This window comes from Mus caroli, unplaced genomic scaffold, assembly GCF_978045245.1.
Source record: "Mus caroli unplaced genomic scaffold, Mus_caroli_1 scaffold_8, whole genome shotgun sequence".
Taxonomy (NCBI): domain Eukaryota; kingdom Metazoa; phylum Chordata; class Mammalia; order Rodentia; family Muridae; genus Mus; species Mus caroli.
Window position 1 is genome coordinate 24210920 of NW_028227263.1, and position 25211 is coordinate 24236130.

At 43.0% G+C, this 25211-nt stretch overlaps 1 protein-coding gene across 1 annotated transcript in view; it reads left to right on the forward strand.

Moving 5' to 3' along the window:
- Usp31 (ubiquitin specific peptidase 31) overlaps window positions 1–18107 on the forward strand; it is a 64682-nt gene extending 46575 nt beyond the window's left edge. The window contains exons 12-16 of the mRNA XM_021168785.3: window positions 1826–1945; window positions 4130–4355; window positions 10304–10462; window positions 11952–12104; window positions 13820–18107. Of these exons, the coding sequence (XP_021024444.1) occupies window positions 1826–1945; window positions 4130–4355; window positions 10304–10462; window positions 11952–12104; window positions 13820–15393 (2232 nt within the window). The 3' untranslated portion in view covers window positions 15394–18107. The remainder of the gene's footprint in view (window positions 1–1825; window positions 1946–4129; window positions 4356–10303; window positions 10463–11951; window positions 12105–13819) is intronic.
- The last annotated feature ends 7104 nt before the right edge of the window (window positions 18108–25211 follow it).

A 25211-nucleotide genomic window follows, 5' to 3' on the forward strand; every position in this document is an offset into this window, starting at 1 on the left:
AATATCATAGTTAATTGGGGACACTTAGACTGTCCTGTGAATGAGGTGTTGGACTTAGTTTTATATAAGGAATGTAATGGTTATTCCTGGTTGTCAATTTGACTATATCTGGAATGAACTACAATCCAGAATTGGAGGGCTCACCTGTGATCCAGCTCTTGAGGCTAGAAGACACACGTTTCTGACCTGGATCTTGGCATGGAGATCTTGAGGTATAGTGGCCATGAAAAGCTTAGGCTCAGGCAAGGTAGTATATGCTTTTTATCCCAGGACACTGAGGCAAGGAGATCTCTGGGGTCAAGGTCAGCATGGAACAAAGCAAGTTCCAGATCCAGGCATGATGGTTCACACCTTTAACTTAGGCCATACCTTCTGCTGGAGGCCTACATAAGGACATTGGAAGAAGGAAGAATCACTCCTCTTTTCCTGCTTTCACTTGCCAGCACATCTGTCGGAACCTACTTCTACAGAAGACCAGCTGAAACAACTAGCCTCATGGGACTGAGCAACTACTAGATTCTGGGACTTCCCATCCACAGCTGACCATTGTTGGGTTAGTTGGACTATAGACTGTGGGTCATCACATAAATTCCCTCAATATAGAGAGACATTCTATAAGTTCTGTGACTATAGAGAGCCCTGATTAATACAAGGAACATAATCTAAAGGTTGGAAATACCAAAGAGAGTGCTCTTGTCTTGCCATAAGGAAGATCTGTAGAAGACTGACTGACTGTATTCCTGTAGAGCAAGAACCTTCAATGCCAGGAAGACTTCATAGGCCAAGGATTCTCAGAGTACAATCACAAGGCCAAGGAGCTTTCCAGCAGTTTATAGTCAGTACAGAAACCAGAGAAATGTCTTAGAAATGATCAGTGATTAGATATTATGACATTAATACTACAGTTCATAAAAGTATCTGTTTATAATATATTAGGATTAAATGGACAGAAACCTATACTTTTGACACAAGTGTGAGACTGTATAGCCACATAAGGGGAATTTTGATATGCCACATGAGATGTGGGCTAACTAGCTGATAGTTTGGGTTCCTTTCATCTGGCTTTCTGACACTCCTATTTACCTAAGTATCTCCTCTTTTGTGTCCCAATCTTTTCTGTGAACATGATTGAGTTGCATCATCATGAAAACAGATCTCATCAATTGCGCTCCCCTTTTTAAGTTACCAGACTGGTCTTTCTCCTCTGTTTTACCCAAATTTACTGTTGGTAGCCCGTTTGTTCTCCAAAGACTTTCCTTGTTTATCTGGGAACATATGGGGAAGACTGCATGGAGCAGTTTAGTGCTGCCAGAGAAGAGAAGAGTTAGGAAGTGTGGCTAAGAGTGAGCAAGAAGTTGGAGTGTAGTGGTGTTCATGGAGGTTAGTGTGCAGAAGAGACAGGCTCAGAAATGAAGGGACGTGCGGTAAAAGGAAGAAGAAAATGGGAGGAACCTAGGTCTTGGCGTAGTCCCCTATGTTCCAACTTGGTGGGCAATAGTATGATTTGCTGAGGTAAGATGGTCTAGACCAAGAAAGTGCACATTGATGCAAAGGTAATACGCTACAGTTTGAGGCAGTGCTGGGCGTGGGGTGCATCTGTTAAGGGCATTTAGTCAGCCTTCTTTGGGGGAGGTTTGCTTAGCACTCATCCAGTGTCCACAGCAGCCAGGGCTACTTGTGCTATCCAATTGGCTTTCCTCCTGTGCAGTGTCCAGAGAGATGCTGAGGTGATCCCAGGCCCTGGCAAGAACGTAGTTCTGTTGTCTGCCATGACACAGGCTTTCATTATGTGATGCCTAATGGGAGTCCCACTCCTTGTTTCCAGCTTGCTCCAGATGATGCCTGGCGGTGCCCACACTGCAAGCAGCTGCAGCAGGGGAGCATTACATTAAGCCTGTGGACTCTGCCTGATGTGCTTATTATACACCTCAAGAGATTCCGCCAGGTGAGAAAATCCTGTCACTGGAAAAGCTAGCGTGACCTTGTTTCTCTTGACTCTTCTTAGTGGCTTGTGTGGGTTCTTGGTTGGCCCTGTTGGATTCACCCACTGATGCTGTCTGAATGTGCCCGTACATGTTTGACCGAGCCTATCTGTAGTCATGTTTTCTAAAGAATAATTTGAGTATCCTGTGATAGTTAAGTCTTGAACATTGTAGTTCATGCACATGTTTTACTTCGTTCTTGAGGGTTTGCTTTAGGCTTGTAAATGTTTTGCTTACAGTTTAGTGTGTTTACTTTAGGACTGTGAAGTAATCCTTTGTGAGAGAGGTAGAGCTGTATTTCTACCTAATGTACTAAGCAGTGTTGTCCTGCTCCAAGCAATTGCTATGTAGTTGGGGAGGTGAGTCATACATAAATACAAACATGTGCTTTTTGTTACACACCTTTATGAGTCACTTCCCCAAAAGTCTGTCTATCTCTTGAGGTGAAGAATGTCTTGTACAGCCACAGTAAGAGAGATTAATGAGAGGTGAACCTTAGTGAGTCTTTGTGGCCTGGATTTAAGAGAGTTTGTGCCTGAATAATGAGCAGATATTTGTTAGACGAGAAGAAGCAGGATTGTGTCTTCGTGTGACAGAGAAAGCAGTTATGCTGAGCCTGGGGCCTGAAGAGGCTGAAGCAGGCCAGTGGGATAACACACTCCAGAAGATGGGGTAGTGGTGGGAGCTGAGGTGGGTAGAGAGCCGCTGTTCAAGCAAGCCCTTGTAGGCAGAGTCAGGTTTTTAGTGAAGTGCTTTGAATAGAAGTAGCAGTTGCCAGATACATACTTTGAAGTGATCGTTTCAGCTGCTGGGTGGTTTTGTGGGCATTATAGAGGCTACTACTGGCTTAGGACAGAATTATAGCAATAGGGATGGAGAGATGGGAAGACCTAAGAGGGAGTAGGGGTGGCAAGGGCTATCTATATACACCTAGTCCTCAGTCCTGGGTTTTCCTAAGCACTAAGGTGGAACTTGAGGGATGATCCCAAATTCCCAAACCTTTCTAGATTTAGAGTTGGGCTTCTGTGGTAATGAAACATGGCATTTGTCTTGGGCATCCTGTGTGGACTCTGCAGGTGGAAATTAACTGAGGTTTCCAGTTTAGCTTTCTCTGGTTTTCCTAATGATAACTAATTTCCTTCACCGTTTCCTTCCAGAATCCCAGACTTAAAAACTTCATTGTCATCCTGGGCATTCCTTCTTGTCACTCTAATTTAGGTGGCTACTTGCCCAAGTTGACTTGGCTTTTCCATGGATTTCTTGTGTGTTTCTCCTGCTTGCTGTCACCCTGCCACTAAATGGTTTTCTCTTATTGTTCAGACTGATGCAGTTGCAGTCTTTTAATTGATTTCTAACTCTGTCCTTCCTTTGTGTTTTACACACTGCTCACAGTTCTTCACTCACAATTCAGGTGACATCACTTCTTCCCTCCAAACCTCAGTGCTTCTCTCTGCACTACAAAATAAGGTCCCCGTTCTTCAGCCTGGCCCTCATTCAGAAGCATCTCTCCTATAAATGTGTATTTTCCTTTAATAGATTCTAAATCCTTAGGATTGTCACATCCGTGTCTGATTAGGTTAAATGTTCTCCTAGACATAGAAAACAGGAACAATATCCATTCAACAAATTTTTATGTTTCAGGGATATTCCACATGGTTTAATAGAAAATACAGATTATTAGATTGTTGGCTAAATAGCTAAGTTCAGCCAGGTAAATGTGCATGATGGGAAAGTAGAGAGGTCACGGTTTCTTGAATGCCTCTCCTGTGCTAGGTATTGAGGTTTGCCCTTTACTTACATAGTTCAACTTTATTAATCTTGAGACATCTGACAGGGTGTCAGGATGAACCGCCTGAAATTGTCTCTTTGCTTCTAAGTTGCCTCCCTCAAAAAAGCCTTGATAGATAAAGAAATGAAAATCTAGAATTCCTTTCCCCTCAGGTTGGCCCTCACTGGTTCTACTTAAGTTGTAGTAAATCTTGTCCTGTAGTTCTCACTATTAGTCTGTTTCTGTTATGTGTCTTGAGAAATATCAGATAAGGCAATTCAAAATGATTTAACTGACAGGGCCCACATTTCATGCTAAACTGATCTGCCATCTGCTTGCATTAAAATGTCATCAGAACTTTTTTTTCCTCTTGCAACAGGAAGGAGACAGGCGTATGAAACTTCAGAATATGGTCAAGTTCCCCTTGACTGGCCTGGACATGACACCTCATGTGGTTAAGAGAAGCCAGAGCAGCTGGAGCTTGCCATCTCATTGGTCCCCATGGCGACGGCCCTATGGACTCGGGAGGGACCCTGAGGACTACATCTATGACCTGTATGCTGTGTGCAATCATCATGGCACCATGCAAGGGGGGCACTACACAGGTCTGCAGTGTGAGAGGCTGCGTGTCTGTACTGACGCTTCTTTCAAGCTGTTTGCTTGTGGCTTTTGAATCTCCAACTTCCCTTTGTCTTCCAGTGTGCCTTTTGCCAGCTCTGAGAATAGCTTCATCCTCCAGATCTCTGTCCAGGATCAAATGCATGAACCTTCTTCTTTTTTCTGAGTTCATTCATCTAGTAGTTAGCAGACCTGATGGGAGAATGTTTATACAGTGCAGCTGAGGGGCCACTCTTGTTTACCCGGCTGCCTCCCCATTATAGCTATGCAATGCTTTTGAAGTTCTAGCATCTCCCTATCTTAGAATGGTCATGAGCCATTTTCATGTCATCTATTCTTTTAAGAATAAATTTACTTTAAATTATAAAAGCAACTCTGTTCAGCATGTGAAGTGTAGAAAAAGGTGGAAAGAATGCCATTGTGAAATAGGCTTATCAGGCATATCAAGATAAAAGTTACTAACATTTAAATCATGGTTAAAATACACATGATTAAACTTAGCATTTTAGTCAGTGTTAAGTGTCCAGTTTGGTGGCATTGAGATCGCATTGTTGGCCATCACTATCTATTTCCAGAACTTTTTCATTTTCTCAAACAGAAACGTATTAAATAGGAATATCCATGCTCTCCTCTTCTAGCCTCAGAGAGCCATCACAGTCTGTCTCGGTGAACTTGTTAATCTAAGTGCCTCTTGTATGTGGGACCACATAGTAGTATTAGTTCTTTAATAACTGCAATATTTTATTGAGCATAGTGTCTTTAAAGTTCAGCCATAGTAATGCTTTGATACATGAGATACATGCTCAGTGTTTTTCATATTTTTTTTGCTATTTTACACTGATTTGATTATATTAGTGTATTTTACTCATAAATATTATAAACAACTTTGTAGTTAGCTTGCAGTGGACTCACATCAGAAGTGACTAAATCCCACCATGTATCTTCTAGGAGTAGAAACAAGTAGGCAGAGATGTAGATACAAATAAAATTCAAGGGCAGTACAGTGTGTGTGGTAATTGGTAGTGGAACGAAACCAGGGTGGGTGAAGGGTGTGGCAGGAGAAGCTCTCTGAGATTGGAAACCTGTCTGTGCTCTCAGAGTGAGAGCCACACCTTAATGATGGTACAGTAAAGATGATACTGCTTCATGATATGGTAACATCTTAGCTTGGGTAGTTACACTGATGTTCTAATGACAGATTATCTAACATTTCATTTCTCAGAATGTATTTCTCTTAAGTGACATGACTAGTAATCATTGCCATTGCTAAACCTATATTGCTTCTGCTTTTAAACTTTTAGTCTAATATTGATGACTCTTCTTGTATATACTTACTTTTTTTCTCAATTTTGATTCTTCATTTCTTTGAGATTGAGTCTTGAATTAAGGGCATATATGAACCTTGGGCATGTATGAACCATGTAAAGGCAGATTTTAGAATTTCTCACTTAGACATCTGTTTACATAAGGATTGATGGGGGGTACTATTAATTGGTTATCTGTACAGGTCCCTAGAGTCATATTGCTATATCCTTTATCTTCAATATCTTTGATGAACATGCCTCTCACGAGCTTAATTTATCAGTGCAGCGGTTTTTCTAACAAGACCCTGGCACTCTAATACTGGCCATTGGCTGGTAATGGTAGATGGAGATGAAGTGGGGTTGGGGGTATCTGCCAGAAGGTATTTAAAATTCTCGAGATTCTTCTCCTAGCAGTTAGCCAGCCATTGGCTCCCTTGTGCAGTGGCTACGTAGTGGTGATTGTTGGCCTTCCCAGCCTTGCATGCCCTCTCAACCTGCTCTCTTCCACTCCAGGAGGGCAGGAGGGCAGGGAGATGATGAGCTATAACCTATAGCCGCTCATTCTTGAAACCCTTTTAGTCTAACTCTGCAGGTAACTCTCTGTTGTCTCTGAGAGGAGCAACACAGCCTCTGGGCGTGTTCTTGATAAAACAGTCTGGCTTCCGCTTGTTTGGGAAGCAATTGCCAGGAAAAAAGAGGCTCCCTTGGTGCTTTCACATCACAGAAGACATTAATAGCTTAAATATGTTTAACCTTGTACTTTTGTTTAAACACTATTTAGATGGCAATGCAATGTTTGTTGTTTTATCTATTTTTACAGCAGCCACTTGTGCGATTTTCTGACATTGCTAGTAATGTCTGTGTTCTTAAATACATAGACATGGGACAGACATGGGATTATGTATTCTTTACTCTTAAAATGAAGGACTTAAAAGTAATTGAAATTTACTAATTACTTGCTGTATGAACACCTTCACCAGCATTCTTGGTTGATTCTTAACTCTGCTTCAGCTTTGGTAAAGAAGTCATTTTGTAAACTAGGTCCCTGTTACTGTGTAGGCAAGAAATTGGAAGGGGAAAATAGGACAGTGTAAGATTTCAGAATATTGTGTTGTTCTTTATTTAGTACAGACTTTGAAAACCTCATGAAAACCCTTGGAAGCAGTGTAATTAGTGAGAGGAGCTTGGGTGAGATTATAGACCTATCTTCCTAGCTCTGAGGACTTGGCTAAATATCTTTACTTGGACCTATGAAGTACATTAGAGTATCTGCTCATTGCCCCCTACCTAGGAGGTGCTTACATGGTCTGATCAGTGGTTCTCAACCTTCCTAACGCTGCCACCCTTTAATACAGTTCCTCACGTTGTGGTGACCCCCACCCACAATTATTTTCGTTGCTACTTCATGACTGTAATTTTGCTACTGATATGAATCATAATGTAGCTATCTGTGTTTTCCAAAGGTTTTAGGTGATTCCCATGAACGGGCTGTTTGGCCTTCAAAGAGGCCGTTACCCAGCGGTTTAGAACTGCTGGGCTGTATTCTTTCTTTTTTCCTGTTCTATGTGTGTATTTGGATGTGTGTTTGAAGGCTAGAGGACAGCCTTCCTCAGGCTTTGTCTACCTTGTTTTGAGACAGTCTCACTGACCTGAAGCTTGCCAGTTAGGCTAAGATGGCCATTGAGTCTCAGGTATCTGCCTGCCTGCCTGCCTCTCCAGCAATGGAAGTATCACCATGTGCCACATGGACCAGTCTCCCCAAGCCCCTCCTTTTTTTGTTCTTAAAGTAAACTGTTGCTTGTCTCATCTCTAAATGTTTGAAGTTGCAGTTTAGAGAAAACAATCCTTGGCCTTACTTTTTTTTAAAGTTACATTCATTCATTCATTCATTATTTGTGTTGAGGGATAGCGATTCCTATGGATGTCAGAAGACAGCTTGTGTGAGGGAGCTTGTTCTTTTTCCATCACGTGGGTCTCAGAGATCAAATAGGTTGTAAGTATCTTTACCCGCTGTGCCACCTCACAGCATTTTTTTAGTTGAAGATAGTGCTTTTTAAGTTTTTACTAGAATATCTTTGATATATTCTTGCTGTAATTGCATGGCACATATATGGCTAACTTGTGCAAGGATTTTAGAACAGAGCCTCTCAGTTTTTCTAGATAAAGGCCTTGCTATTTTCTATTTTAGCATTTCAATCCTTCATTAGCCAATTTTATAAAAATACAACACAAATGTTAGCGCTGTATCATATTGCTAGATGCTTTTGAATGTCCACAAAAGGAAGCAACGAAACAGGGATAAACATTCAAAAGCATCTAGCAATATGCTGGTGTCTGAGCCAGAACTTGAGTAGCTCTGGTCTCGAAAACACTTTGGAAGGCAGTGTTAGATAGAAAAGCAGGTAGATAAAGTAGTTATAAAATAGTTAGCTGGGCGGTGGTGGCGCATGCCTTTAATCCCAGCACTTGGGAGGCAGAGGCAGGCAGATTTCTGAGTTTGAGGTCAGCCTGGGCTACAGAGTGAGTTCCAGGATAGCCAGGGCTACACAGAGAATAAAATAAAATATTTAGCATATTAGTTAGTTACTGTGTGGCCTTTCCATGTCACAATCAAGAACAGACCATCCTGACAGGAGGCAGACTGAAGGAGAGCAGGGTTCCTCAGTCTCCTGGTGGGTAGGTGTGTCCACTGTGCAGTCTCCTGGTGGGTAGGTGTGTCCACTGTGCAGTCTCCTGGTGGGTAGGTGTGTCCACCGTGCAGTCTCCTGGTGGGTAGGTGTGTCCACCGTGCAGTCTCCTGGTGGGTAGGTGTGTCCACCGTGCAGTCTCCTGGTGGGTAGGTGTGTCCACCATGCAGTCTCCTGGTGGGTAGGTGTGTCCACTGTGCAGTTTCCTGGTGGGTAGGTGTGTCCACTGTGCAGTTTCCTGGTGGGTAGGTGTGTCCACTGTGCAGTCTCCTGGTGGGTAGGTGTGTCCACTGTGCAGTCTCCTGGTGGGTAGGTGTGTCCACTGTGCAGTGCTGCTCCTACTCCCCTCTCCAGAACAGCAGCCTCCTCCCAGACGGGCCTGGCCTGACACCAGTTGCCCAGCCAGTGCTCTTGCTATGATGTCTCCACTACATTCTCTATGGTTCTGGTAGCTGTACACGACCTCCTTCCTATATTTTGAGCCTTTGCTTCTCTTTTGGGACTTGTCTAGCCAGCAGCAATTCCTCACCTGGGTGGTTCCATACTTGGAAAAGTGAAGTGGCCTAATGAGAGTGCCACTCATCATCACTCTCAGAATTGTGTGTGTCGTGTCCTTGAAGGCCATCCTAAGTCTGTGTGAGCATTTACTGGATATTTCAGCACTCATCTGCGTTCAGCAAATGGATAGTTTTAGAAATGTGATGATAATGTGCTTTTCCAGGTCAAGCTTCCTAAGGTTCCTTGATCTAGCCTTGGTATGGCTTGGCTTCATGATCTCATAGTTTGGGAGTAGGTATGGTGTTTGTGATTGAATCCAGGTTCTTGGGCACATATTGTATTATTGAGCTATACTCTCAGCCCTAGACTCTTAAGTTTTTATTGGCTCTTGAGGGTTCTTTTATTTGTATATGTCAGGTTTAGAGTTGCAGCTATAGAGAAGACTCCATGCATGTATTCTTAATTTCTGTGTTCTCAAGTTTGCCAGGGAACTTACATAGGTTGTTTAGGCTTTCCCTGAAGAAAAACGGTGGGGCATGTTAGGGCTTTAAGTACAAGCCAAAGGATTAGATGCCGTATGCTCATATGCCATATACAAAATGCCATATATTCATCCTTCATCAGTTGCATGACCATATGCTAGGCAGTCTTTGTATGAGGGTAATATGGCTCTATTTGTGGAGTTTGTGTGTGGAGGCCAGGGGTTCTTCTTGGGTGCACCCATTTTGTGGTTTTTGTTGTTGTTGTTTCTGTTTTGCAAATTTGACTAGACTGGGTGCTAGGGATCAAACTCACGGCCTCATCTTTGTCTGATCTTTTCCCAGCTGAGCTATGTCTCCAGCCCCATAAGTCGTCTTTCTTAGCCTATGTAATAATGTACAAATTATTGTGAGTAATTTGTAGTAATGATAAATCTCAGGATAAAATGAGATGTTTAGATTATGGTAGGTCTTAGATGTCAGTGGTCCTTTCATATTATTTGATATCCCTAATAAACACTAAAGTAATACAACAACAAAAATCAAAGTTCTTTACCCTGCCTTTTGACAGTGAGACTGGATAATGCAATGTTGTATAATGTTTCGTATGCATTGTGAACATACCTGGTCTCTACTCACTAGATGCTGTTGGCCCCACCCCACCCATTTGTGATAATCAAAGTGTTTTCACTCGTTGTTAATTATCTCTAGCAGGGAAAAAAAATACTTATACTTAGAAGTATAATGAGTTTTTTGAGATGAAACTATTATGAAATTGAAATATTTATGAATTTCTTAAAACATCCTGCCTGGGTATAAGTTGAAATTTGGATTTGTTTTTTCTGTTACTGTGGGCAATTTAAAATGCTGTTGAATTAATTACATAAATAAAATATAAAGGATGGTATCTGTGGATAGAGTACCCAGTGCAGCCTTGCTGGTACTGACGGTGAGCTCTTTTTGGCAGCCTACTGTAAGAACTCCGTGGATGGTCTCTGGTATTGCTTCGATGATAGCGATGTGCAGCAGCTGTCAGAAGATGAGGTGTGCACGCAGACAGCTTACATCCTTTTCTACCAGAGGCGGACAGCTATCCCATCATGGTCAGCCAATAGCTCAGTGGCAGGTAACCTAGTTCTTGGATGTTTTTTCACAGAGCAGGAGGTTGTAATTCGTGGTCCAGAAGATGTCTCAGAAAGCTTTATTATTGAAAGCTTAACAAGATTAATTTTTATAATTCCACTTAATCTGGGCTCTGATATAATTTCAGTCAAGGAAGTTTGGGTGGACTCTGAACTGCCATGGACCAGCAGCAGGTCAGAGTTCACATAGAGGTAGGGCAGAGCCTAGCCAAGCCATTCACAGTCTTTATGTGTTGGGTAAGTGCCTTGGAGGAATAGTGTTAACTGCCTGAGGTGCTGTTCTGACATCTGTTTAGTTTATCTTGGAATATGTCCCATCTGAGCCACACGATCATCTATCTCTGATATGGATGTGGTCATCGCACCTACTCAGTGGGGCTGATGTTTGTTTTAACATTGTGAAGGTTTGTGAAAGCTTTCTGTAAACAGTAAAGGACCATTAGAAGGAAAGAGCTCTTTCTCTACAGTAAGAGTAATCTCTTCTGTTAGAGTACACATTGGTGGCTTTTAACTGATTGAGGATTTAGTTTTACAGATGAGATGGAATATATTATGTTAATAAATGTAGAAATGAACCCCCCCCAACATGGATGCATGCTTCCTACTGCCGAGTATGAAGAAAAATAGGGTAGCTTGAAATGTGTGTGTATGTGTGTGTGTGTATATATATATATATATATATTCAATAGGGAAGGCAGGAAGTGACCTACATCCCTTTCCAAGGCCCTACAGTGGTATGCTCAAAGCAGCTGAAGGAAGCTTCACTCTAGCAGAGTCACCCCTGCAGGAAACAAGCTCTACCCAGTGGGTAGGCTGCTCACTTGACTGGATGCTGGATGAGGGAACTTTGGCACTCCTTTCCATTATCTCAGATGTACCCCAAAATAACAGTCTCTTGAGGTCTGATTGAGACAGGCTGCTTCGTGTAGTCAATTTCAAGAGCACTATCTATTGCTCTAATATAAGGGTACTCCTGGAATTGACAGGACAGGCTGACAATCAGCACATTTATATTGCTACCATGTTTATGTGTGTGTATGTATGTGTATGCCATTAGTATGATAGTGGCTTAAAAATGTCCAAAGGACATTGAAGCTAAGAAAGACAATGTCTGTATTATCACTCTTCCTCTGGGTGGTTCAGCAGCACTGCCAGTGTTGAGAGCTGTGCACATGGTGAATCCTTGTAGAGTGAGTGGATGTGTGTCCCTGGTCTATTGTTCCCTTGCCAGGATTAGGTGTTACTTTTGGAAACATTTATTCTACACTTGCATTTTGTTTCCATGACCTTTCTCTATACAGAAATTGCCTGAAGTTTCTTCATCTTTGCTAGGGATACTCAGCTCTGGGGGTGGGTCTTAACTCTGGGGCAAGGAGACAAGTCCCTGGCTTGACTGGCAGCAAGGATGTGCCTTGACAGGATGTGTGCAGTGCAGGACCCTGGCTGACCTCAGGACTGTCTCTTCTTCTTCAGGTTCCACAAGTTCGTCTCTGTGTGAGCACTGGGTGAGCCGGCTCCCAGGAAGCAAGCAAGCCAGTGTGACTTCTGCAGCCTCCTCCAGACGCACGTCCTTGGCCTCTCTGTCTGAGTCTGTAGAGATGACAGGGGAGAGGAGTGAAGATGATGGTGGGTGTTGGTCATGGTGTCAGATTTCCAAAGTGGCAATGCATAGACAAAGGTCTGATGGCTGGAGAACTCAAAGGAGATGGGGTGCAGAGCTCAGTTACGGCTTCTCTGTGACTTGGGACTTTTTTCTTCCACTTTATTATTTCCCACTTTTATATTCTGGCATATAGATTAGAGCTTTAACTCCTAGTAAAATACACTTTTTGTTAACTAGGCTGTAAGGATTCAGATGTTCTACCATGCTTGGGACTCCCTCATATAGAGTTGCTGTTCTCTGCTTAATGAGGATACCCTTGGCTCAGCCTGACCTCTACTCTAAACATAGTCACAATATCAATTCTGGACAAAATCTGATTAAATATTGAAGTGGGTTTTGTTTTTGTCTTTTTTTTCTTGATATCTTTCACTTACTGCTTGAGTATTGACAGGCTAGCCCTTAGTACTCTTAAGGAACCCCAGGTGGCATGGGATGGATTGTGTAGCCAAAGCACTAAGAGCTGGAAGGGGGGAGGGTGAGCTCAGCCTCTGTAATGAAGACAGTGATGCACCTTCCAACGAGGTTCACTCTGCTGCCAATTTTTCAGTTGCTTTATTCTGCTTCTAGGGGTGATGGATAATTCTGAGAAAATGAAATGGAGCCAAAACTAAGCCAAACTAGGAGAGCTGTGGCATGGCTCTGGCTCTATCTGCTTTAACATTTTACTTCTTTTTCTTGTGAAGCAAGAAGATAATTGGTGCTAAGCCCTTCTTCATTCTAGCTTTTATGAAAAGCTGACAAGTGAACCTGTGCGTGTTTAGATGGATGCTATTTTCATCACAGCTTTGTAAACTTGGAATTTGTTGTTTTAACAATAAACCCAGAAATGGTTCCCTTAATCTATTTTTAAACAGTCTGGTTGGTAAAATCAATATCTTCTTAAGCATCATCATCATTTAGTCATGCTCAGTGGTCACACAGAACAGAGCCTGACTCTTAGGAGTCACAAAGACCATAGCTACAGCAACAAGTACATACAGAATCCAGCTTGGAATTGTCTTGGGAAGGTTTAAGTCATTGGAAATACTACTTGCCAGTCACTTGAGGTAGCATGTATTATATCCAGGCTCTAGTTCTTTCCACTGATACCCTTTCACTGTTACCTGTTAGGGTAATGCGTTCTTGTGTCATTTTGTTCAAGGAGTTTATTTTGTGAGCCCCAGGTGTCCTTCAGGAAGATGAAGAAGCTGGATTAGCAGCCCATGTTTAGTGAACACTTGGGAGTGCCAGGATCTTTGGTTGACACAAACTTCTAAGATTTTATTTAACTCTTTAATTAGACCAGCAGTCTGCAGGTCACATGTGGTTGGCTGGTTTTCCCAAAGTTTTTAGAACATAACCATTCATGCTTAGTTGTGTGCCACTTGTGGCTGCTTTCATGTTAAGATGGCAGAGCTGAGCAATTGCCTAACATTCTGACAAAGTCTGCTGACTCTAATGTAGGATGGTATAGATGGAGAACATTTTGCTGACTTCAGAGTTAGCATGACCCTATTTTGTGGATAAGGGAACTGATCTCCAAAAGGTTGAAAGCACTCTGCTGTCCTTGACTACAGCACATAGACTACTTTGAAGGTTGTGGTCCTGTCGTTACACCAGGCTTGCCTTTGCTCTGTCTTCAGTGTCTTACTAAATGTTTTTGTTGGTTTAGCCTGACAGAATTTTCTCTGCCATGCAGGAGGCTTTTCTACTCGACCATTCGTGAGAAGTGTGCAGCGTCAAAGCTTGTCATCCAGATCTTCTGTCACCAGCCCCTTAGCTGTCAATGAAAATTGCATGCGGCCTTCTTGGTCCCTGTCTGCCAAGCTGCAGATGCGCTCCAGTTCTCCTTCCCGCTTCTCAGGGGACTCCCCAATCCATGGATCTGCCTCCACCCTTGAAAGGATTGGCGAGGCAGGTGATGACAAAGTCTCCATTTCTTGCTTCGGTAGTCTGCGGAACCTTTCTGGTAGTCACCAGGAACCAAGTGACAGTCACAATAGACGAGAGCACAAGGCTGTGGGCCGGGCCCCACTGGCTGTCATGGAAGGTGTGTTCAAAGATGACTCAGACTCTGGAAAATTGAACTCCAGTGTTGTAGACACACCAAGCAAAAACCGAGCACAAGGGGATCACTTGCCCCCCGTCTCTGATCCTTTTGATAATAATAACCAGATTGCGTATGTGGATCAGAGTGATTCTGTTGACAGCTCTCCAGTCAAAGAGGTGAAACCTCCAAGCCACTCAGATTCTCTCACAAAGAAGCCGGAGAGCACAACCAAGAGCTCCCCTAGTTCCAAAGGCACTTCTGAGCCAGAGAAGAACGTGCGGAAGGGGAGGCCAGCCTTGGCTAGCCAGGAATCTTCTCTGTCAAGTCCATCTCCTTCTTCTCCTGTTCCTGTAAAGGTTTCCATGAAACCTGCCCGCTGTCGGAGCAAAGCAGATTCTTCCAGGACAAGTGGAAGGCATTCATCTTCCTCCTCTACCCAACCCAAAAAAGAATCTTCCCCCAGGTCCCAGGAATCCCTGTCATCTCCTTCACCACAGAAGCAAAAGTCTGCTTCTGCCTTTACTTATTCCTCCTCATCCATATCTGCCAAAAAAGCCCCAAGCCCTGTCACCAGGGGCCCCTTGCCTTCTGGGAAGAGCAGGACTTCTGACCGGAGCTTGAGTAGAGAGGGTTCCAGACAAAGCTTAGGCTCTGACAGAGCCAGCGTCACCTCCACCTCCACCTCCAAACCCAGCTCCCCTCGGGTGAATCAGGCCAGAGCAGGGGACAACAGAGTGGATGGCAAACACGTCCGGAGCTCCTCCATGGCCAGCCTGCGTTCACCCAGCACAAGTGTGCGCTCTGGGTTGAAGAGGGACAGCAAGTCTGAGGATAAGGGGCTGTCCTTCTTTAAGTCAGCCTTGAGACAGAAAGAAACCCGGCGGTCAACTGATCTTGGCAAGACAACCTTGCTATCCAAAAAGGCTGGTGGGAGCTCTGTCAAGTCAGTCAGTAAGAGCACTGCAGATGACAAGGCAGAGAAAGGCCATCAGCCTCCAGGCTCACAGCAGCCAAACACAAATGCAGTTGGAAAGGAACAGCTTGTCTCTAAGGACCCTGCTTCTGCTAAACATTCCTTGCTGTCTGCTCGCAGATCCAAGTCTTCCCAGCTAGACTCCGGAGCTCCCTTGTCTCCCAGTAGCAGGCCGGCCACTGAGAAAGGCTCCAAAAAGCTGTCTTCTAGCATGCAAACCTCTGCACGGCCTTCTCAAAAACCTCAGTGATCTTCTGCAATCGGGTGTTTTATCTGTACAGATGTTTATTTATTTAGAACCCCTCCTCTCCCACACCAAAGCCCTCTATGCTTTTATTTTGTATTTTTTGGGGTCATGTGCCTGACTGTGTGAGAGTATGAGTGTGTGTGTGGAGTTCAAATTGTTAAAAGTGTCGCCTTATTCTGCCATTGAACCAAATAACAGCCATAGGCAAAGCATTGATACCAAGCTAACTGGAATAATTGTAGAAAATAATCTGAATAGTCCCTTTAGCAATCATCCCTATTTCTTTCCAGAAAACTCTTAATGACTTTATTGGACATTAAGGTTTGGAAACCTGTGAACCAATTAAGCTATCAGTGTGTAGACAGATGAACAGTCAGCCTTGGGTTTCATCTGAGCAGAATTTATCTTCATGTGGATTGTTGAGTGGCATCAGAAGCTTAAAAAAACAAACAAACAAAAACTGATGCTAACAACAAAATAAACTGAGGGAAAATTTGCTTTCTGCACTTTGGCCCCATCTACCAGTCTTTGTAAGGGCAATATCTTAACACTAATGTTTCTCAGGTATATATACTCAGCTAGTCCAGGATGGATGCACATTACTAATAGATGGATTCAAGAGGAAGGTGACATGGGGTGGCGACTATCCTGCTGCCACAGGTAGAAGCTTTACAGGTAGGCATAAAATCTTTGCTACTTTCATATCTGAAGTGATAGCCTGTCTTGACTCCTTATATATGTTCTAAGAGCTGACAAATTTTGAATAGTCAGAAAGCCAGTCACTAATTAATTTTTTTTTCATTCTCAGTTTGCTAGCTAAGGCCATTGGAATTTTGAACTGTAGCAGAGTAGTTAATGCCTTTGAAAGATTCCCAGAGAAAAAATTTTATTCCAAACTGAAGCCTGAGTTGGTACCATTTTCCTTCCCTGATGCTGCTTGTTTTTGTTAGAAATTGAGGATCTCATACTGCCTCGTGTGTGCATGCTCATGCCTTGTCTTGTTGCTTGGAAAAGAAAGAAGTTGCCTCTTGCCAAGAGCTACTGATGGTCTGTTGATGTGGGGTGAGGCTGAGCGCTATACATGCAGTGTGGACCCTGGTGCCAGTCTTCCTTTTGACTGCTTTCCAGTAGCTTATTTATGTCCACTCTGCTCTGAAGAGGTAGTCTCTGACCCAGCATTCAGAAACAGAGTCTGGCATGTGTTCCCCTGGCATGTAGTTACAAATTACATTCTTACTTATGAGAAGGGGAACCTCACTGAACTCTCACAGATAAAGAAAACACTTTTCCAAGGCTTGTGGAAATCTCTTAGAAATACTTTGCAGCTCAGTTTTTTTCATATCCTCTTTATTTATTTATTTTTTAGTATCAAGAGAATCATGGTTGTGATTCTCAGAATAGCGTTTGTCATTTTGTCATTAGATATAGCATGTGAGTTTGTAGTTACTAAATTCTAAGGCTTGTGGTTCCCAGGCCTCACTCTTCAGTATTTCTGTGAAGGGACTGCAGTGCATATGTGCATGCAGTTTTGATTTTTTTTTTTTATTGTTCATCTTTTAGGAATACCTCTTGGGAAATATTTCCAGTAGGTTGCTTAAGTTTATTTTGCTGCTAATGTTGACATTAGCTGGTAGCTTGCAGGTTGAGGGTGGCTGGAACTTTGAGCTCTTGTGGTATTTGAGGCTTAGTTGTTCAGCCTTGTGCACATTACCACAATGCTGTCTACCCAGTTCAGTGTGTGTAAGCCAGTGCCCATGACGCTCAGTCCTGCACTGGCTGCTTTTATACTCCTCCTGTCCCCATGCCCCATTGTGGCTTCCCAAAGCATTGAAGCTCTCTGTCCTGCCTTGGTGTGACTGAGGTGACTGCTGCCTTACATGTCATCATTTATTCAGTGGCACAAGGTGAGCCCTGTTAGCGTTTAGCCACCAATCTTGTTTTATTTTTATTTTCTGAAAAATCATGAAATGTTGAGACCATTAGTATCAGGAATTGAGCATTTATGTCCTTTGAGCCCCTGAAACAGTCTTAGAATTATAGTATGATAAAACAAAGGACTTTAATAACAAGCTGTTTTGCCATAATTAAGATGAATAGAAACTAGTTTAATTTTCACAGTACTATATCATTTTATTTTTGAAGGCAGTTAGGAGTGGATCCTCTTTTTCCTGCATATCATGTTTTTAAAGACAAAACAGAAAAATTCTCTACTGGTCTTTACTTTTCCATGGGATCTAGAAATACATTTTTTAATAATATAATAAAATCTAAAAGCTACATGAATATGGAGTTTAGTGCTTATTTCATAGTTAGTTCAATAGAAAAAAATCAGGAAGTGTCATGGCATTATCTAGGCTGTGAAACTGTTATGCTTGTGAGGTTGGTTAACGGTAAAATCTAATTCCCAACTAGTGGGATCTTTTTAAGACATAGAAAATACTACTTTGAAGGTGCTGCCTACAGTGAAATGGCTTATGAAAATATCACTTAGTTCATTCTGTTCTGAGGCGGGGTTAGGGACTTGGTTATTAAAATCTTTCTCCCAGTGATTTGGGCACAGTGTACGTGTGTACTTTGGGGCCAAACTCAGATGGTAGGTCAGAGTTTCTGCTTAGCCTGGTAGGGCAGTCATTCCCAGGAGGCACACAGCACCAACCAACAGCGTGATGAATTGGTAATGTTGTTTTGCTGTTAAATAAAAATCCTTTTTATTCTTGCTCTCTTTTCCTGTAAACATTGTGTGCATGAGGCTACATCATTCCTTAAATCACCCTTCCACCTTGCTTTAACAACTCCTCAGATGATGTGGAAGGGCAAAGCTCATATGCTCCTGTCACTTGAGACCCTGGCCAACCTCATTTGTATTTTTTCCTGCTGGCATGAAAAGCAGCTTGAGGGTAAGTAGTGCTGTGCCAGACCTAAAGAGCTGTGCGGTGCCACAGGTGTGCAGCCATCAGGTTGCCTTGATCGCATGGAATCCCCCTTTAATCATTCATTCATTTGGGCCCACTTTGCATCTAGAGGCAGGCAGAAAGCTTGAGCAGCTGTGTCCTGGAAGACACCAAATCAGTGTCAAGGAGGGACAGTTGTCAACAGAAACAAGCTGGTCAATCCTGTCCAGCTACAGTGTCCTTGCTCATCACTGGTTCAGACTGAACTGTCTGTACTGTGTAGTGGCTAAGATGCAGTACCTAGTCACTCCACATCAAATTAACCCTCTATGCTTGTATGAGATGGATGGGAGGCATTGTCAGTCCCTCTAAACTTACTATAATAAAACTAATAGGATTGGTATGTAAAGGGAGCAGTAGTGGCAGTTTAAGGGAATGTGGATTAAAGAGTTATGAACAAAGCTCATTTCAAATATGAGTAGATGGACATGTGACATCACATTTCATTTTGACATTACTAACTAGCTGAAGTTACAGTTTCCTCTGTAGGTTGTCATTGAATACAAAGATAGTGTTCTGGGTTGGGTTTTGAGCTACGTTGAAAATCATAAGCACAGTTTCCTTAAAACACACTTTGGAGGTGCATTGATGCTTATATCTTGGAGTTGAGAAGGGCAAAATTTACTGACAAACCAGTGCCTACTATAAAAACAATTTAGCTGCTAGTGTGCAGGCTGCTTTTGCTTTAGTTTTATAAAGGGTTCATTGATGCTTAACCTGACTGCACCTTTCAGGTGGGACATGATGCTTTTATTTCTGTGACTGCTTGATGTCCCATGCTGCCTTTTGATCAGACCCCAAGCTGTTTTTGCAGCTGCCTTTTGAGCATGACCAATCATTTTGTAAGGAAAACAATTGTGCATGCCCACCATCCAGCTCAGAAAGCATGCTCATACTACCTATGCAAGCAACTGATTAAAAAGCATACAGAGAAACTACGCTAAACATTGCGTCTTAGAAAAGGGACAACTCTTAGATTCTAGAGTTCTATTTTTGAATTTGTGATTTTTAAAATGTGGCTTAATCATCAGTGTGGGTGAACACGAATGTGAGTTTAGGTTGCTTTGCATATATTTCTTCGCCAATCTCCTTGGTCATTGGTAAGATTGTGTATAAAATAGTATTTTGCAAGCAGGAGTGGATTGGACATGTTGAACATACACTGGTGTATATACTGTATTTAGCCTGAAGACTTTCCTAAAGTATTTTGTTCTAAGAACTAACCTGCCATTTTCTATAGATTTTAATTTTTTATATCTTCTAGTATTCTTTCATCATCACATGGAGAGGTGTGGCTTTACACAGTGCTAACTATTTTTAAGTGCTTTTATAGCGACTTGGAGCTGCTAAGGAAGATTTGGGAGCTTCCCACCTACGGGCGTCAGTAAGATAAAGCATGTGGGATATGTGATAGTGTTGTACGGTGGATTCAGGTCCAGATCCATCTCACGTTTATTTAAAACTATTGTTTCCCATGGGGCGGGGGCAGGGATAGGAGCTTCATAGCATATATAAGAGGTGTAGACTCTCCCCAGGCCATTCTGGAGAATTCCCTGAGATCCCCAGTATCCCCAAGGGCCGTGGAATGCCTGGGCGGCTCCCAGGCTTTTGATGCCATTTAGCACTGCCTGGGTTCTGTGACTTTCTCTTTTTGTTTGCGGTGAGAACTGAAGGATGTGGTACACCATCTTTTTGCCAACAGTTTATGGTGAGAATCATCACTGCCATGCAGGGCACTCAGGAAGAGCTCCAGTTGCTCTGGACAAGAAAATTAAAAGGTGTCAGTCCCTGACTTGGAATCAGGGTGTGTGGGTGTGTGTGTGTGTGTGTGTGTGTGTGTGTGTGTGTGTGTGTGTGGTGGGGGGCTTTCTGACTTCAAGGCCCGAATTGGATGTGTGAAGTGTTTTATGCCTGATGTGTCTAGGTATTGTCCTTATTTGCTGGTGGCAGGCCGAGTGCCCTGAGGGGTCTGAATTAATTCCCACAGCCTCTCTCCAGATTCTACTCTGGGGCTGACACCGACCCATGCAGGAGAGGGAAAAATGTCCAGGTTAAAAAATGTGGTAGAAGAGAGTGGAAAGTTTCCTGCCTAGCCTTGCAAACCCTGACCTGCTCTGGCAGCACCATTGTAAACCACAGGCAGCACTGGGCCTCCTGCTCAGGTTCACTCCCCTCTAGGTCTTTTCTATGTAGTTTCTGGAATCCTTTTTAGTTTGAAACAAATGTGAAACATTTTATTCAAATTATTTTGGAGCCTTTGTTGTTTTTTAAATGTAATTAAAAAGATCATGTAATACTTAACCAGAAATGTGGTAGTATATGTTACCTACAGAGGCACATGAAATTTGGTTTTAGTCTGTGGTGAGCCAGGCACACTATACCATCTTCAAAATAATCCACTGTGTTGTGTGTCCTCATCCCATTGAGCATCAGACTGCCTACAAAAAGTTTATCTGACATGGTCCATATTTTAAGGCTATCAGGAAAACATCAGAGCTGGGACAGCTTTGGCACAGCCACCCAGAGTGGAGCTCTCTGCTGCTATGAACTCTGCAGCGGGAACTTTGCTAGGTGCTATTCCAGACTGGGGGGCTGTGTTTCTGTGCTTGCGGTTCTGTTGGGTTTTCCTGTAGGCATTTGTGTTGTATAGGTTTGCTCACCAACTGTGCCTCTCACCACTGGTTAAAATTGAGTTCAGGCCCATTACCAAAATGTGTTTTTTTTGTTTTTGTTTTGTTTTGTTTTTGTTTTGATTCTCTTGTGTTTTTGCACCGGCGTCTATTTCTCCAGTTGTCTTAAAAGCTGCATGTCATGTCACTGTACACAAAATGCTTTGGTGTCATTCACGAGCCACCATTAGTGAGCTCTGTATAAGTTTAATTTTGCAGTAAAAGGACGGCAGAGTATCCTTCCTGCAGGCTGGAAGAAAGTGTATCCTACATTTTAAATTATGTTAGGCCAAGTGCATGAGGTGTGGCACTGCCTTCTGTTATTTATTTGTATATTTTATTATTCGAGGTGTACGCACTTTTAAGAAGCAGAATTTATATTTTTATGTTGAAAACGTTTTATTTCTGAGACAGCAGTTGGTTGTATAGTATACAGTTGGAATTAAGAGAAAACTGGAAAATGTAACAAAACATAATAAATTTATTACATGATGCCTTCTTCAAGATATATTTGTCTTTTCTCTCCCTTGCCAAACCAGTTTTTTAAATGTTGAATAGTGTTTGTACTGCATAGGTTTCTCTAACAAAAGGCTTTAAAACAGCAGTGTTTGAAGTAAAACATCAAGTTACAGGATACTGCCATGCAGTTTGGCCAGCTCCCCATGCAATTACTGTGTAAAAAGATCACATCCATACTTGTTCAGTGCTCCCAGTCAGCAGTTATATGAGATAAGAGACTATTTGTCCTGGGCTACAGAGCTGGCCTTGAGAGAGCTCACATTCTGCCCCATTTCCAGCAGATTCTCATTGTTCTTCTTTGGTCGTAAGAGGAAGCTGTAGCATAAAAACATTCTTTCCTCAGCCTTCTCTCACCCCATATACACATTACCTGCTTTATTATTTTTATGTGTATGAAAGTTTTGCTTGCATGTATGTAAGTGCACCACTCGTGTGCTGGTGCATAGGGCCTGGGGGAGGCTAGAAGTAGCTGTGCTCCACTATGTGGGAGCTGGACCGAGGCTCTAAAAGAGTAGCCACTGCTCCCAACCGCCGAACCATCTCTCCAGCACTCCAGGAACTGACTTCTGAGGTGTTTTTGTTTGGTTTTGGTTTTGGTTTTCCCATAGCTATCTGGCCAACAGAATGCTCTAGTGGGACTGTCATATCACTTACAACCACTTGGGGGCAATAGAGCTCAGCATTGTATTTTAAGTCCAGTTTACCGATTTTAAACTTCTCATCTGAGGGTAGAAATGCCTGAGGTGAATTGATTCCTCATCTGGTAAATACTCCAGCCAGCCATCACTCCCGGAGAGTACCATGGAACAGGTATCTTTCCATTGCGAAGCACAACATCATGGCTGGGTTGGGGTAGACCACATGCTCGGTCATCCAAAATAGCACTTGGCTCTCCCTCTAGTTTGGAGTGGTAAAATTTCTCCTTTAGCTTAACCACAGCACACTGTTTACTAAAGAGGTTTCACCATGGGTATAAATGTTCATGTATAATATATAGATCTAATATTTGCATAGATATTTAAGGACCACTTTGACGCCACTGTATTTGGAGGATTATTTTCAAATACTTGAATGCTTACTGTCTCCACAACATGTTTTAGCCTCTTAAGTCTTCCTGAAGAAAGCAAAGGCATGGCAGAGCTCCTTGGCCTGGTCTACTTACTTGTCCTTTGAGTTAAAGCCCCCATGAGAGAGTTGAAGCCTATGCCCATAGAAAAAGGTTGAAAACCTATCACCCCAAGTCAGGGCCCTTCCCAGGTGGGCTCCAGACTTGAGCAAATGTTTGGTGTTGCCAGTGGCTCGCCCCTTTTCTTGGCATCTCCTCCATGTGGGTTGCCCCAGACTTTTCCTGATCTGGTGGATAGGGTCTTTCTCCTGCGGAGCCCTCTGAGATTCTGTCTTAACTAGATTGTGGCTCACCACATTTCTCTCTCCCTGTCAGCATTCACTACACAGGAAGAACAAGGAATCTCCTCTCTTGGAGACAAATTTTACATATTTAGCCCAATGATCATTACCCCATTCTTTATAGTTTCCAGGGCTATGTCATTAATTTGACATGCTCTTTTGGTTTAAGCAGCTCCATTCTTTTCTCAATTTGTTTTTATGTGTGTATGTATGTGTGTGTGTGTGTGTATGTATGTATGTATGTATGTGTATGAGTGCTTGGCCTACACATATGTTAGTGTTTCATATATATGCCTGGTGAGATAATGAAGATCCCCCTAGAACTGGAGTTGCAGGTGGTTGTGAGCCACCCTGTGGGGGCTGGGAATTGAACCCGGTCCTCTGCAAGAGCAACACATGCTCTTAACCTTTGAGTCAATTCTCCAGCTCCCCTATTCCTGAGGTGAAGGTTATATGAGGCTTCACTATTTAGTTAAGACCAGACGTCTCATATTTCCTAGGCCTTCCAGTGTTTAAGGAAAAGAAAGAGAGACTCAGATCTGATTCCAAGGACTTGGTCTGTGTAGAATGTGAATGGATCTCATTCATACAACATCACATGGGGGGAGATGACAGTTTTCTATCACCCCAAGACAAGAGTCAGGTCCCTTGTAGCACTATCTTCTGTGGCCCAGCCATAGGGTCTGTCTAGTCACAGGGTCAAAGTAGCCAATGTGACATTTCCGCACTGTGCTCATCACTGCTCTTCAAAGCATTCTGCCTGCCAGCTCAGAGACACAGAAACGGTCCATTTCTTCACCCTCACATCGTCTCCCAAATACCTCCTTGCTTCAAAGTCCTCCTGGATCTCCCTCTCAAACGCTGCAGTCCATGTTACAGTCTACCCCCTCCCTGTCTTACGTTCTGCATGTCACTCACTCAGCTGGTGCCATATATGTTTGAGGGAGACGGGTTGTATTTCTTTATCTTAAGGATGGCACATGGTGGTAACTTCCTGAATGACCAGCTGGCTGACTTGTCTGAGTCAACCATCCTGTCTGTGAGGTGGAATCATAGAGGTTAAAGGGGAATGATGCTCTTTAAGCCTGACCCACTGTACTGGGCATAGAGAAAATGTTCAGTGAGCTGTCATTGTAACCATAGTGATGAAAGAAGTGCTAACCCTGGAGGACTTGCAGGATAGCTCTCATTCCACACAAGGGAAACTCTACTTTTAGAAGCCACAGGAAGCCCTTCTCGGTCAGGGTAAGAAGCAACTGAACAAAGGAATGTGTGATCATTCCAAAGGAACCTCCTATGACCTGCTGCCCGTGTTCTCAAGTAAATGACAATTAGGAAGAGTTTAATTTAGGGGAAGAAACGAGATCCAGTTTAAGTCATTTCATAGTCACCATGACAATAATGTGGCACCTGAGAGGTGAGTTAGGAGCTTGCTGCAAGCATCTGGGTACAAACTGCGGAAGGGGTGACCTAGAGCTAAGGGGGGCGGGGAGGGGGAGAGGACCTATGCAGAGGAGGCTTGCTGCTAGGTTTGAGCCCTGCTACTGTGACTTGACGGTTGGACAGTCTGGACACGTTACTCAACTTCTCTGTGCCTGGGAGTCGTCTTCACCTGTGGAATGTAGGTAAGGTATCTACAGGAGGAGGTGTTCATGAAAGGGGTGTTGGATACACTTATACTTACTGTAGTTACTAATGTGTTTGGTTTATCTTACTGTTTCTTTGATGTTTGTATCACCTGCTTTATTTTAAAATTATTTTTTGGTTTGTTTTTTTTTTTTTGTTTGTTTGGTTGGTTTTTTTTTTTTTTTTTGAGACAGATTTCTCTGTGTAGCCCTGACTGTCCTGAAACTCACTCGGTAGACCAGTCTGGCCTCAAACTCAGAGATCCTCCTGCCTCGGTCTCAAGAGTGCTGGGATTAAAGGTGTGCACAACCACACCAGGCTTTTTAGTTTTTAGTATGGTGCCTACCTTCCTTCCACCCTTCCATCTTCTCTCCCACCTGCTTTATATCTGTCTCTTCTTTCTTACTCTTTTAAAACACCAAGCACTTGTGCATATATAGGTGTGTATATATGTGTGTGTTCATGTGTCAGTGTACATGTGCATGTGGTTGGACATATGCGTGCTTATTGAGGGGCCGGAGGTTGACAGCAGGTATCCTCAGCTGCCCCCACATTTCTTTTTGAGACAGTCTCTTACTGGTTTCACTGAGTTGGCTACCAAGCTCTAGGGATGTTTCTGTCTCTGTCTCTTCAGTGCTGAGGAAAGTGT